The 14,428-nt window shown below is 49.3% G+C and overlaps 1 protein-coding gene across 9 annotated transcripts in view; it reads right to left on the reverse strand.

Moving 5' to 3' along the window:
• The window catches only part of ELMO1 (engulfment and cell motility 1), a 340,489-nt gene that overhangs the window by 9,596 nt on the left and 316,465 nt on the right, over window positions 1-14,428 (reverse strand). For all 9 annotated transcript variants that reach the window (XM_064170010.1, XM_064170011.1, XM_064170009.1 and 6 more), the window contains 2 exons: window positions 11,182-11,345; window positions 4,133-4,245 (listed from right to left, as the gene is read on the reverse strand). In XM_064170010.1, coding sequence (XP_064026080.1) covers window positions 4,133-4,245; window positions 11,182-11,345 — 277 coding nt within the window. The remainder of the gene's footprint in view (window positions 1-4,132; window positions 4,246-11,181; window positions 11,346-14,428) is intronic.

Here is a 14,428-nt window from a genome sequence, read left to right on the forward strand (position 1 = left end):
TCTAAAGGAGGCAATACTCCCGACTTCTTGTCTTTCAGGAGCAGGAGTGTGTGGGGCATAGGAAAAGTAAGGCAGAGACTTTAGCTCAGTGAATTTTAGTTGATTAAAGGAAGCTGGCATTAATCTACTGGTTTGGGTTTTAGAATCACAGAATGGTTTAGGTTGGAAGGGAGCTCAAAGCTCAGCCAGTTCCAACCCCCTGCCATAGGCAGGGACACCTCTCACTATAACAGGTTGCTCAAGGCCTTATCCAACCTGGCCTTGAACACCTCCAGGGAGCCTGGAATGGGTTGCCCAGGGAGGTGGTTGAGGCCCCATCCCTGGAGATGCTTAAGGCCAGGCTGGATGAGGCTGTGTGCAGCCTGATCTAGTGTGAGGTGTCCCTGCCCATGGCAGGGAGGTTGGAACTGGCTGATCCTTGTGGTCCCTTCCAACCCTGACTGATTCTATGATTCTAAGTGAAGTATAAAGCACCCCTGAACTGTTAGCAGTGCACACCAGTATGGGGTTAAGAGGCAAACTCCACTAGCTTGGAAGAGCTTTCAAACTAGCAAAAGCCTTGGCTCGGGAGGTTCCCATGTGAACAGCAGGCACACAATCAACTCCTTGGCCACTTTCTGTAGCTCAGCAGCATGTGTGTGATCAGGATTTGTACCTTTCACAGTCACCTCCAGCAGAACCACACCAAATCTGATGCTTGAAAAACAGCCCCTGTGGAGTCTGATGCAGACCACCATGACCCCCTCTTGCCTATGCAAAGAGAACCTTGTAGCAACTGCAGCAGGAGGCTTTTGTGCCTAGCTGGAGGTTTCCATGTCTAGCTCTAATTGCAACCTCATTGTGTATTAGGCTGCACGAAGGAATAGACTCTAACATTAAACCAATACTTGTTTTCTACTGAAGGCCAGCAGGGTCTCACTATCTTCTCAGTGACCTGGCCAGGAGCCTGGTGTGATTAAAAAAACAACCAACCAAACCATTCATTTCTTTCAGTTTAGCACAGATGGGGCTGGTGCTGTCAGCAGGGATTTGTCATAGAATCAACCAGATTGGAAGAGAGCTCCAAGCTCAGTCAGTCCAACCTAGCACCCAGCCTTGGCCAAGCAACCAGACCATGGCACTAAGTGCCTCAGACAGGCTTGGCTTCAACACCTCCAGCCACAGCCACTCCACCACCTCCCTGGGCAGCCCATTCCAATGCCAATCACTCTCTCTGCCAACAACTTCCTCCTAACATCCAGACTAGACCTGCCCTGGCACAACTTGAGACCGTGTCCTTGTTCTGTCACTGGGTGCCTGGCAGCAGAGCCCAACCCCACCTGGCTACAGCCTCCCTGCAGAGAGCTGCAGGCAGCAATGAGGTCTGTCCTGAGTCTCCTCTTCTGCAGGCTCTTCAACTTCCTAGGAGTTAGCAGTTTGGTGACCTTGGTCCTGTTTTCAATGCCAGTACAAGAACCAAAAGCCCTCAGTGATAAGCCCTTAGCTCCTTGTTACAAAGGGGTGGGTTTATGGGAAGAACCCCCAGCTCTGAAGGCTGATGGAGCCTGTTACAGCAATCCCTCATAAGCCAAGGTTAATTAAAGAGCTAACAGCCATAGACTGGAGCTTGAAGCACGCTTGGGCTCAATTCTCCTGTGGGCTCACTAATAAGCTGCCACTGTGCCACAGCTTTGCTGTTGAGGGACAAACCCTTAAATGAAAGCTACAAATGGAACTAATGAGGTTCCCTCAGCTGCAGCCACTAAGTGACTGCACCAGGCAGGCTGAAGAGGCTGCTCAGCACATCAGAGATGGAAGTAACCCTTGCCTCTACAACCACCTCAGCCTTACCAGTTGGAGTGGTTTATCTTTTCCAGCTGTAAATGATGTTGCAAACAGTTCATCAGAGAATGGTTTAGGTTGGAAGGGACCTCAAAGATCATTCAGTTCCAACCCCCTGCCATAGGCAGGGACACTTCCCACTAGAACAGGCTGCTCAAGGACTCATCCAACCTGATCCTCAACACCTCCAGGGAAGTGTGAGCTCCTTCACTTAACCTGTCTTCACTGGGTTGTTTGGGGTCTTTTTGCAGTCTTAATTTAAGCTTTCTCTTTGCAGGTTACTTCCATGGTGCCTCGTGTCTTTCATTTAATGCTGTGTATCATCAGGCTCTCCTTCCCTTACTGCTCAAGAAACTTCACCTTTGGCTGCAGAATCACTTCAATAACAGGCAATTTCTCTATAACCTTTGTTAAGTTAAAAGGGGAATTTATTGCCAAGAGTGCACTCAGCAACATAAACTACAAATGCAGTGGATGACAGCAGCAGAAGTATCTATTATCCTCAATAAAATGCCTTTATCTGGTACTTAGCTCCGCTGGAAATAATAACTTTGGGGGTTGTGAAGTGCTTTGCAGGCTTTCCCTTTAGTTTTCTCCCCTTGCTTTTAGGAATTAAGGAAGGAAGGAGAAAGGTCTTTCTGTCAGCTGATGTCCACAGTCAAGGAACAAAGGGAGGATTTGCAGAGCTCCATGATCTGCTGTTGAACAAGGAGCAGAAGGGCAGGCCAGAGTTTGTCGTTTCCCTTGCAAGCCATTAAGAGTGCTTAACAAAACCAGGAGGTAGTGCTGCAGCTCCCCCTTGAAACCTCGCAAGGGAAAGGCCACAAGTCCTTTAAAAGCACTAAGGATCCTACTGGGACAACAACAACAGGTCTGAATCTCGGCCACAGAGGGATCCTGCTGGTAGGATAATCCTGTGCTGAAACACAAAAGGCAGTGAACTGACTACAGGCACCTCACAGCTTAATCTCCAGCATCCCCCCCATCACCACCGTGAATCACCTGTTGGAGTGGAAGCTTTCCAATGCCAAGGATATATGCAAGTGCTCCACCTCCTCTCAAAAGACACCAACAGGATGGAAACTTCCTGCTCAGGTTTTTTTGGGGAGTCCATTTTTTCACCTCCTGGTGACTAACCCACCATGTGTGCAAACAGAAGTTTGCTCTGGAGCCTTTCATCATGAGGTAATAGCTACTAATTACTTTTCAAATGGGCAATAACCAATCTGATGAATTTACACCATGCCCTTGTTATTTTGCCCAGAGAAAGAATTGTACATCTCTGAGGGGAAAGGAATCAGAGTTTGGCTGGATATAATGAGCTGTAAATCTAAGCATTGAGCAGCAGCTCACAGAAAATGGGAAAGAAAGACAAACCTCCTCATGTCAAGCAGGTGGAGGTACACAAATTACTGTTCTAAGTGCTTTTTTAACAGTATATTTAAACACCAATATACAATGAATGGATATGGTAATGGAAGGGAAAAAGTAAGGACAGGCAGCACTACAGGGATGAGTGCAGAACGAGTCCATAAAGGTGATTCTAGCCTGAGAGATTACATCCGTGTCTGCATCAAGTTTCATGTCCTATTGCTGCAGTAGCAGAGAGTTTGGCTTCAGATGAATAAGAAGCCAGGACATGCATACAGAAATCCAAACAGGTCAGAGTCTATGGTAATGGAAGGCAAAACATTAGGACAGACAGCACTATAGGTACAAGTGCAGAACGAGTCCATTGCATACATGAAGGTGATCCTAGCCTGAGAGGTTACATTTGTGGCTACATCAAGACCTGTGCCTGCAGCTGCAGAGAGGTTGGTTTTAGATGACTAAGAAGCCAGGACATGCAGGCAGAAATCCAAACAGGTCAGAGTATATGGTAATGGAAGACAAGAAATGAGGAGAGGCAGCACTGCAGGGATGAGTGCAGAATGAGCCCATTGCATACATGAAGGTGATCCCAGTCTGAGAGATTACATTTGTGGTCACAGCAAGTTTTGTGTCCTGTTCCTGCAGTAGCAGAGCATTTGTTTTCAGAAGAGTAAGAAGCCAGGACACCCAGACAGAAATGCAAGCAGGTCAGAGTGCAAGCTGCTGCTTGAGATTACTGTCAAATGCTGGACTTGTTCCAGGCGATCTGTGTGAGGGAGCCAAAGCCACTTCCAGGGGAACACAAGGGATCCTACAACTGTAATCAGGAGGTGCTTCCATCAAAAGCAGACAAGACAGCACTCCAGCCAAGCATCCTGCCAGTAAAAGCAGCACTCCTCCTATCAGCCCAAGGGGACACCAAAGGCAGCGTGAGCCGTACCTTGCCGACGCCGACTGTTGAGCTTCCTAAAGCAGGTGCCCTCCACCAGCCGGTTGAGACGCTGCTGCTTGATCAGTTCCAAGATCTCAGGCTGAATCTTCTCTTTCAGTTCCCTTGGGAAGAGAGGAAGCAAAGCACATGTCAAAATCAAAGATAAGTCCTCTTGCCTCTGAGACGAGATGTTCCTGCAAGCAGTTTGAAGGGAGCAACAGTCACAGTCAGGCCTGGATCAGAATCTAGGCTGCGTCAGAAACTCGCTCTTTAGGCTATAACAAAGAATGGGGGTCAAGATACCTCTCTGCTGCAGACATCTCCGTGCTGTGACATCAGTGTATGACTCAGGCAAGTCACTTAGGTGGTGCTTGCTTCACCCACCTGAAAATACCACTTGCTACAGTACCCCAACAAGACTTCCCTGTGCCAAACGATGTCCTTCCATCCTAGGAGAGCTCTGGCACACATCAGCACAAAGCCTGTTTGAGGGCCTGTCACCTGTTGTTGCATTACCCTCTGCAGGCATGCAGTACTGTTGTGATGCTCAGGACAACACAAGAAGTCTAAGCCACATTTTGAAGCACTGACAAAAAAGCCATCAAACAATGCCAGTAAGCTGAAACAGCAAGCAGCACTGCAAGCCTGTTCTTCATCCTGCACAGTTAGTACCACACTCCTTGGAAAACTAACTCCTGACTAAGGATTGCTCAACCTTTACTCTTGCCTAGGGGTGCAGAAAGCCACAGTGCATCCTGGGCTGCATCAGCAGCAGTGTGGCCAGCAGATGGAGAGAGGGATTCTGCCACTCTTCTCTGCTGAGAGCTCACCTGCAGTACTGTGTCCAGCTCTCAAGGACAGGACATAGACCTGATGAAGCAGGTCCAGAGGAGGGCCACGAAAATGATCAGGGGGTTGGAGCACCTCTGCTATGAGGAGAGGCTGAGGGAGCTGGAGGTGTGCAGCCTGGAGAAGAGAAGGCTCCAAGGAGACCTAATAGCAGCCTGCCAGTACCTGAAGGGGGCTACAAGAAGGCTGCAGAGAGACTGCTTGCAAAGACCTGCAGGGATAGGATGAGGGGAAATGGCTTGGAATGAGAGCAGAGCAGATTTAGGTGGGGTGTGAGGAACACATTCTGCACCATGAGGGTGGTGGAACACTGCAACAGGTTGGCCAGGGAAGTGGTTGAGGCCCCATCCCTGGAGATACTCAAGGTGAGGCTCAGTGAGAGTCTGGGCAACCTGATCTAGTTGCGGCTGCCCCTGCTGACTTCAGGGGGGTTGGATTAGATGACTTGTGACAGTCCCTTCCCATCTGAGTGATTCCAGGATTCTCTGCAATAATATTCTATAGCCTTCACACTGCTCTGATAAGAGTTCAAGATGTCAAGAGGTAGGCACAAAAGGTATGGGCATGATATTTAAAGTGTGACTTTGTACACCACCACTGAGACTCACAGATGTCTCTATTCATCAGTTACAACCTCACTTAGGTTCATTAAGAATAGATGAAAGACAGGTTTAAATTCAACAGCAAGCCTAGCAAGGGTAAAAAAACCCAACCAAAACAAAACAAAAAACTTCACAGAATCATAGAACCAAGCAGGTTGGAAGAGATCTCCAAGCTCAGCCAGTCCAACCTAGCACCCAGCCCTGGCCAAGCAACCAGACCATGGCACTAAGTGACCCAGCCAGGCTTGGCTTCAACACTTCCAGGCACAGAGACTCCACCACCTCCCTGGGCAGCCCATTCCAATGCCAATCACTCTCTCTGACAACAACTTTCTCCTAACATCCAGCCTAGACCTGCCCTGGCACAACTTGAGACTGTGTCCCCTTGTTCTGTTGCTGCTTGCCTGGGGGAGGAGCCCAACCCCACCTGGCTACAGCCTCCCTTCAGGTAGTTGTAGATGGCAATGGGCTGCCCAGGGAGGTGTTGAAGCCAAGCCTGGATGAGGCACTTAGTGCCATGGTCTAATTGACTGGCTAGGGCTGGGTGCTAGGTTGGACTGGCTGAGCTTAGAGGTCTCTTCCAACCTGGTTGATTCTGTGATTCTATGATTCTGGTTGATTCTAAGATTCCTAATCACTTCAAGCATCCAGCGCAGGCATTAGTGACTCTAACACTGCAGAACAATCTGACAGACAAAAAGCCATTCACTATTTCCTCCTCTGTTTCCCTGTAGGTTGCCAATTTTCACACAAGTTACTTAGAAATGGCGTCCTAGCTGGCATTAATTCTCCTTCAACCAGCAAGTCTCCACCTGGACTTCAGATCTTCGCCCACTATCAACCCATATCTGTTGACATTTAATGAGTCAAGAAGATCTTTAGCCCTCTGCAGACCCACAGGTTCCCTAGGGAGCTTCCACAGCCACTCAAAATGAACCAGAGACAGTGGCTTCATGGTGGCTGTTTGGATGATCAATAATGAACCCAGAATCTTGAATCGATTCTGTCCTGAGGGCCTTTCTATTTTCCCCTCATCAAAAGCAGAAACTGAAAGAGCTTCATCTCACATGAACAGCTCATATCAAACAAACAGCTCAGCCTCAGAAAACAAAGTGGCTGTAGATAAAGGGATCTAAGGCAACACATCCCAGTTTACACTCAGATCCAACCTGACTGAAGCCTGAAAACCTAAAAACTTCTGTGCTTCACATAATGAACAGCAGAAGAAAGCCTCTGTCGTGTTCAAAGCAGGACAAAAGCCATCACCTGATTGCCACATTCTCATGCAGAATTAAGCAAGGCCTCCTGACTGCACATTCCCTGCTGACTGCACAGTCACTGCTGTGTGCAGCCTCTTCCAGCCTGTCTGCAGGGCTTTCAAACACCTTGCACAGCTCCCAGGCTCTTTGCCTACAATGAGGCTATGATTCTGTGTCTCTATCAATTGTGCCATCAGTGCAATTTGAGAGAGTTGAGCACAGGGAAGCAAATCAAAAGGGAAAATGAAAGAAGCTTTCCCCCCACCATTCCCAATCAAGAAGAAGTGATGATGGATGCAATCAACATGCAAATGCATGGAGTTAAACCTCTGCAAATGCAGCTGTGATTGCTTAGACTGCTTATCGATTGCCTAAGCCTCTAGAGCCTTTAGTCTCACCTTTTCTCCTCAGTCTCAAGTGAATCTCTGCTAACACTTCACAGGATGATAGGGGTTGGAAGGAACCTCTTTGAGTCCAACCCCCCTGCCAGAACAGGAACAGAGAATCTAGTGCAGGTCACACAAGGCTTGCCAGTTTCCAGAGAAGGAGACTCCACATCCTCTCTGGGAGCCTGTGCCAGGGCTCTGGAATCCTTACAGGAAAGGAGTTTCCCCTTGTGTTGAGCTGGAACCTCCTGTGCTGCAGCTTCCCTCCATTGCTCCTTGTCCTATCCCAGGGAGCAGTGAGCAGAGCCTGTCCCCCTCTCCTGACCCCCAGCTGCCAGATATTTATGGACATTCATTAAATCCCCTCTCAGTCTTCTCTTCTCCAGACTAAGCAGCCCCAGGTCCCTCAGCCTCTCCTCATCAGGCAGTGCTCCAGTCCTCTTGTCATCCTTTTAGCCCTCCACTGGACCCTCTCCATAAGATGCCTGTCCCTCTTAAACTGGGGAGCCCCTTCTCTTATCCCAGGGCACAACTGAGCAGAGGCTGTCCCTGTCCTTCTCTTCCTGACCTCAACTATTGATAGACATTGCTCAGATCCCCTCTCAGCCTTCTCCTCTGCAGACTAAGCAGCCCCAGGGCTCTCAGCCTCTCCTCATCAGGCAGTGCTGCAGCCCATACATCAGTCCATACAGCATCCTTGTCGCCCACTATTGGCCTGTCTCCTGTAGATCCCTGCCCCTCTTGAGCTGGAGAATCCAGAACTGGATACAATATTCCAGGTGGGACCTCACCGGGGCAGAGTAGAGGGGGAGCAGAACCTCCCTTGATGCACTGGGTGCACCATTGGTCCCTTCTGCCAGGCAAACAGCAATAGATCAAGGGGACACAGCCTCAGGTTGTGCCAGGGGAGGTCTAGGCTGGATATTAGGAGGAAGTTGTTGGCAGAGAGAGTGACTGGCATTGGAAGGGGCTGCCCAGGGAGGTGGTGGAGTCTCTGTGGCTGGAGGTGTTGAAGCCAAGCCTGGCTGGGGCACTTAGTGCCATGGTCTGGTTGACTGGCCAGGGCTGAGTACTAGCTTGGGCTGCCTGAGCTTTTGTCTCTTCCAACCTGGTTGATTCTATGATTCCTAACACACCCTAGGATCCCATTGGCTTTCTTTAACCAGAGCTCTAACGGAGTAACTCAAACCCAGTGTGTCATACTTCAGTTGCTTTTAACTATTTGTGTTGGCTGTTTGGCTCATTCCACGATGAGGAAAGAGACTCTGCACCGTGACAGCAACCAGGCAAGTGACACTGGACATAAAGAGCTGACAAGTTGCATGAGGGCAGCAGAACAGAAATAGCTGACCTGCAGCATACTGAAACAGTTGCCTCATAGAAACAGCTGGGAAAAGGAGAAGCCTTGGTGACAGGCTTAGCAGCACTGAGAGGCTTTGAAGCACTACATGTTGCAGGGCACTGGCAGGGGATTTCTGAGCAGTGTAATGATGCAAAACTGACTGGAACCATTTGTAGCTGTTTAATTGATGCGTTGCTATGAGTGACGTTAGCTCTAATTGGGCATTAGTTCCTATCTTCTGATACAGTGAAAGCATAAAAGAAGCATTCCCTCTTTGATCCACACTGGGATGATTTAAATGTGTGCAATTCTGCTTCCTCTGCTGCCCCTGGAGAAATGTACCCCCAGAGCTTGGATATCAGCACCCTTTAGAAACAAGGCAAAAATTGACATCCTGCTTCCCAATCCTGAGCTGCTCTGGTCCAAACCCTTCTCTCCACCTTTGCCTTCAAATGAAGATTTGGGAAGTCATGAGCCATTCCACTTGAAACATGGTCAGGATCCTAGCATGTTTCAAGATGATGCTTCTGAGGTCCCATTCCTAGAGGTGTTTAAGGCCAGGCTGGATGAGGCTCTGGCCATACTGATCTAGGGTAGGGTGTCCCTGGGCATGGCAGGGGGGTTGGAACTGGATGACCCTTGTGGTCCCTTCCAACCCTGACTGATTCTACGATTCTGGACTCCTCACCACTCCTCTACTGATCTCTAAAGATTCCAGGTACTCTCAGCACATCATTTGTGCTGTGCACCATGGAGTCTTCATTTACATCCTGCTCACAAATCCTGAACTGTTCTGGTGCAAACCCTTCTCTACACCTTTGCCTTGAAATGGAGATTTGTGAAATCATGAGCCATTCCGCTTGAAATATAGTCAGGATCTTATTATGCTTCAAGCTGATGCTTCTGGACTCCTCACCACTCCTCTGTTGATCTCTAAAGGCTCCTGCTACTCTCAGCACATCATTTGTGCTCTGCACCATGGAGTCTTCATTTACATCCTGCTCCCAGATCCTGAACTGCTCTGGTGCAAACCCTTCTCTACACCTTTGCCTGGAAATGAAGATTTGGGAAATCATGAGCCATTGCACTTGAAACATGGTCAGGATCTTATCATGCTTCAAGCTGATGCTTCTGGACTCCTCACCACTCCTCTGCTGATCTCTAAAGGCTCCTGCTACTCTCAGCACATCATTTGTGAATGAGGGAGTCTGTATCTGCCCTGCGCTCAGCCACAAGCCCAGACTTGGTCCAGAGGCAGGCATGGCCTTCATTTTTCATACAACAGAAGAAAAAGCTCTGATAGTGATAGCAGCTTGAGATATTTACAGTAAACAACAAGGAAATGAGAATCCCACTGGTGAGCTGCCAGATTAGTATCACTTACAGATAAGTAACTGCTTAACAACAAAGATCATGCCACAAACAAAAGACAGTCACACACAGCACTATGTTTTACAGAGCTAGTGTGTACTGGCTCCTCTTCTGCACTTCTCCCTGTCTCACTCAGAGAATTGACAACTGGAATTCTTAAAGGCACTTAGAAAACAAAATCAGGGTGTTTGTGGTTTATAGTTTTTAACAAAAGCCTCTACCAGCACCAAAACCTGGTCCACAATTGTTTAGAGCTAGGAAACATCACACAGAATCACAGCACTGTCAGGGCTGGGCAGAACCTCAAAGATCAGCCAGCTCCAAGCATGCTGCTATGGGCAGGGACACCTCCCACCAGATCAGGTTGCTCAGAGGCTCAGGATCAAAGCATTGTTTCACACAGATAAGCCATGAGAGACCCCCTTAGAGATTTGCTCAATGTGCTTTCACAGAGTCACAGAACCTTAGAGGTTAGAAGGGACCTCCAGAGATCATCCAGTCCAAACCCCCCAGCCAAGGCAGTATCCCTCAGGGCAGTCCACACAGGAATGCATCCAGGAGGGGTTTGAAAGTCTCCAGAGGAGACTCCACAGCCTCTCTGGGCAGCCTGCTCCAGGGTTCTGTCACCCTCACTGTAAAGAGGTTTCTCCTCACGTTGAGGTGAAACCTTCTCTGTTCCAGTCTGTAGCTGCTGCTCCTTGTCTTATCGCTGCTGACCACCAAAAAGAGCTTGGCCCCAGCCACTTGACACCCACCCCTCAGGTATTTGTAGACATTGATCAGATCTCCTCTCAGCCTTCTCCTCTCCAGACTAACCAGCCCCAAGGCTCTCAGTCTCTCTGCACAGGGGAGATGCTCAAGTCCCTCACTCATCCTCACAGCTCTCCCCTGGACTCTCTCCAGCAGGTCCCTGTCTCTCTTGAATTGGAGAGTCCAAAACTGGACACAGTATTGCAAGTGTGGCGTCACCAGGGCAGAGAAGAGGGCCAGAAGAACCTCCCTAGCCCTGCTGGCCCCACTTTTCCTGCTGCACCCCGGGAAACTTTGGTTTGACTGAACTCAAAGGAGCTGTTAAGATTCCCCAGGGAAGAAAGCACCATGCACTGCAGGCAGCTGCTGCTCTGCTTTTGAGTGTGGCTGCCTGGACAGCTTTCCTGCTTGGGTCCCCCCAGATCATCTCACAAATGCCAGCTACAATCACTGTAATGCCTGCATGCAAGGAGGAGCATGCAGAGAAGGCAGCACTCACAGAATGGGACGAGACTGGAAGTCCTCCTGGTTCATTCTCTCTGACTGTCGTATTTTCAGTATTTCTGTGTAGCTGAGGTTCTGAAGCTTGCTCTTGAACTGATCCAGAGAGCTAGGCTTGGTAGTGAGAGCTCTCATTATCTGTTCTTTCACTACCTGCATCACCTGCAGTCGACAAGGGGAGGAAAAGACAAAAACTGGGTTAACACTTTGAATCATAGCATCATGGAATCGAGCAGGCTGGAAGAGACCTCCAAGCTCAGCCAGTCCAACCTAGCACTCAGCCCTATCCAGTCAAGCAGACCATGGCACTAAGTGCCCCAGCCAGGCTTTGCATCAACACCTCCAGGCACAGCAACTCCACCACCTCCCTGGGCAGCCCATTCCAATGTCAATCACTCTCTCTGCCAACAATTGGCACAGCTTGAGGCTGTGTCCCCTTGTCCTGTTGCTGAGTGCCTGGCAGCAGAGCCCAACCCCACCTGGCCACAACCTCCCTTCAGGTAGTTGTAGAGAGCAATGAGGTCAACTCTGAGCCTCCTCCTCTCCAGGCTGCACACTCCCAGCTCCCTCCTCACAGGGCTGTGCTCCAGGCCCTTAATTTGCCAAGGATATTACAGGATTGCTTTTGAAGCAATGCCATAAACAACACACACCAGAAGAAAAGGAGCATGAAGAATGGCTGGGCCACAGCCACCTATTTGCATATTAATGATATTATCAGGAGAAAAGTGCTGAGGCACTGTTAACCAAGGGGAATTGCTTGGCTCTTCTGCCAAGTTGTGCCAGGGGAGGTCTAGGCTGGATGTTAGGAGGAAGTTGTTGGCAGAGAGAGTGATTGGCATTGGAATGGGCTGCACAGGGAGGTGGTGGAGTCACCATGCCTGGAGGTGTTGAAGCAGAGCCTGGCTGGGGCACTTAGTGCCATGGTCTGGTTGACTGGATGGGGCTGAGTCAGAGGTTGGACTGGCTGAGCTTGGAGGCCTCTTCCAACTTGGTTGATTCTGTGATTCTATGAAATAAGCACAAATCACAGACTGCTGTCTGCCTCTCTGCAATCCTTGGTGCTGGTGCTTGGAAATATTTACATTGATATTTAGAATCATGGAATCAACCAGGTTGGAAGAGACCTCCAAGCTCATCCAGTCCAACCTATGCCCCAGCCCTGTCTAGTCAACTAGACCATGGCACTAAGTGCCTCATCCAGGCTTTGCTTCAACACTGTGCTGAGAAAACCCAATTTGTCAGGCTCAGAAAGGCACATCCCACTCAAACCCAACAGTCAAAAGCAGCAGGAAACAGCAACACTCCCCCTGGTACCAAAGCAGGTGTGACAGAAATCAGCAGCTACACAGAGGGCAAAAGATTTTTCTGCACTGTTCATTTTCCTTTATCATTTTTTCCACCCTCACCACACAGCACACAAGAGTGGCTCAGCCCCTCAGAGCTTCCCTAGCAATCCTGACAATTTCTCCTTCCCCATGAATATTTCATTGCTCCACAGATGTTGCCTCCTCAGTCTAGCTCACTGCCTGCATTGTGTTCTCTATTTTGGCTTCTTTCTCAGATGTGACCTGAGCCCTACTTGTAGCTGTGTCCAGCAGGTGAAACTATGCAATGAATGAACTGAAGTTCATCACCATCCTTACTACAGGGACTACATCCATCCCAGGCATGTGCTTCAAGAGAAGGAAGATGCTTCTTGGGGCCTTTCAGTACTTGAAGGGGCTTAGAAGAAAGAGGAGGAGAATCTTTTTCCCAGGGACTGTTTGCAGCAGCCTTCTTGTAGGCTCCCTTCAGGTACTGGCAGGCTGCTACCAGGTCTCCCTGGAGCCTTTTCTTCTCCAGGCTGAACATCCTCAGCCTGTCCTTGTAGCAGAGCTGCTCCAACCCCCTGATCATTTTCAAGCCCCTCCTTTGGACCTGTTCCATCAGGTCCACATCCTTCCTGTGTTGAAGGCTCCAGAGCTGGATGCAGTACTCCAAGTGAGGTCTTGGCAGAGCAGAGGGGCAGAATCCCCTCTCTCCATCTGCTGGCTATGCTGCTTTTGATGCAGCCTAAGATGATATTGGCCTTCTTCAAGTTAAAACTCGAAGAGGGAAGATTAAACCTGGATGTTAGGAAGAAGTTGTTTGGGGTGAGAGTGGTGAGACACTGGCACAGGTTGCCCAGGGAGGTTGTGGAGCACAGAAGCACAGAATGTGATCAGAGATGTGATCAAAGATCCCATTCTGTGCTTCTGTCATCCACAACCTCCCTGGAGGTGTTCAAGGCCAGGTTGGATGAGGCCTTGAGCAACCTGTTTGAGTGGGAGGTGTCCCTGCCTATGGCAGGGGGTTGGAACTGGCTGAGCTTTGAGATCCCTTCCAACCTAAACCCTTCCATGATTCTGAGCTGCAAGCACACACTCTTAGCTGATGTTCAGCTTTTCAGCCACCAGCAACCCTAAGATCTTTTGTGTAGGGCTGCTCTCCATCTCATCACCCCTAGGACAGCCCCAACCTAGGTGCAACGATGCAGAGCAGGTTCAAGTTCAAGTAGACTTCAGCTGGCTGTCACATATGTTTAGTTGCAAAATGCTATTTAAACCCTTGTCTCTGGTACTCACTGCTGGGCTGAAGATGCAAACCATGCAAATTCCCTTCCTTTGCTGTGATCTGGAAAGTTATTCACAGACCATTATCAAAGAGCTGCTTGCTCCCAAGACAGAAGGCAGGAAGCATCTGCCCCTGGCCCAGCACAGGAGGGGGTGATCACTTGCTTGTAATGTTTATAGCCAACACCATTAAACTAGCTGGCCAAAAAATCACAGCTGCTGATAGAACTGAGTCTCCTGAGCTTCAGGGAAACGCTGCCAAGAACTTCTCATCAGTTCAGTTTCCAAAGCTGAGTTGCCAGCCCTTGATTAGTGCTGCCTGAGAGGCAGCATCGACCCTTCCTGTCCTCCCCGTGCGCCTGCCCTTGCGCTGGAATGAAAGGTGTGCTCTGCTCCAGCCGGTGGGACATAAACACTGCAGACAGCTGTTTTAATTACACGATGCTTTGCTGCTCCTACTGAGTGTTTCAGGGGGTAAATGTTCTTTAAATCATGTCCTTTTTGTCTGCTGACCTTTCATACAGCAAGAGGATCCCAAGTTCTCCGCAACAAGCAGGACAGGTAAACGCACCGGTGACAACCTTTACCTCTTCTAGGCTGAGCAACCCTCCAGTGTTCCAGCCCTCTGACCATTCTGTGCCCTTCTCTGGA

Source organism: Pogoniulus pusillus, chromosome 32, assembly GCF_015220805.1.
Source record: "Pogoniulus pusillus isolate bPogPus1 chromosome 32, bPogPus1.pri, whole genome shotgun sequence".
NCBI lineage: Eukaryota > Metazoa > Chordata > Aves > Piciformes > Lybiidae > Pogoniulus > Pogoniulus pusillus.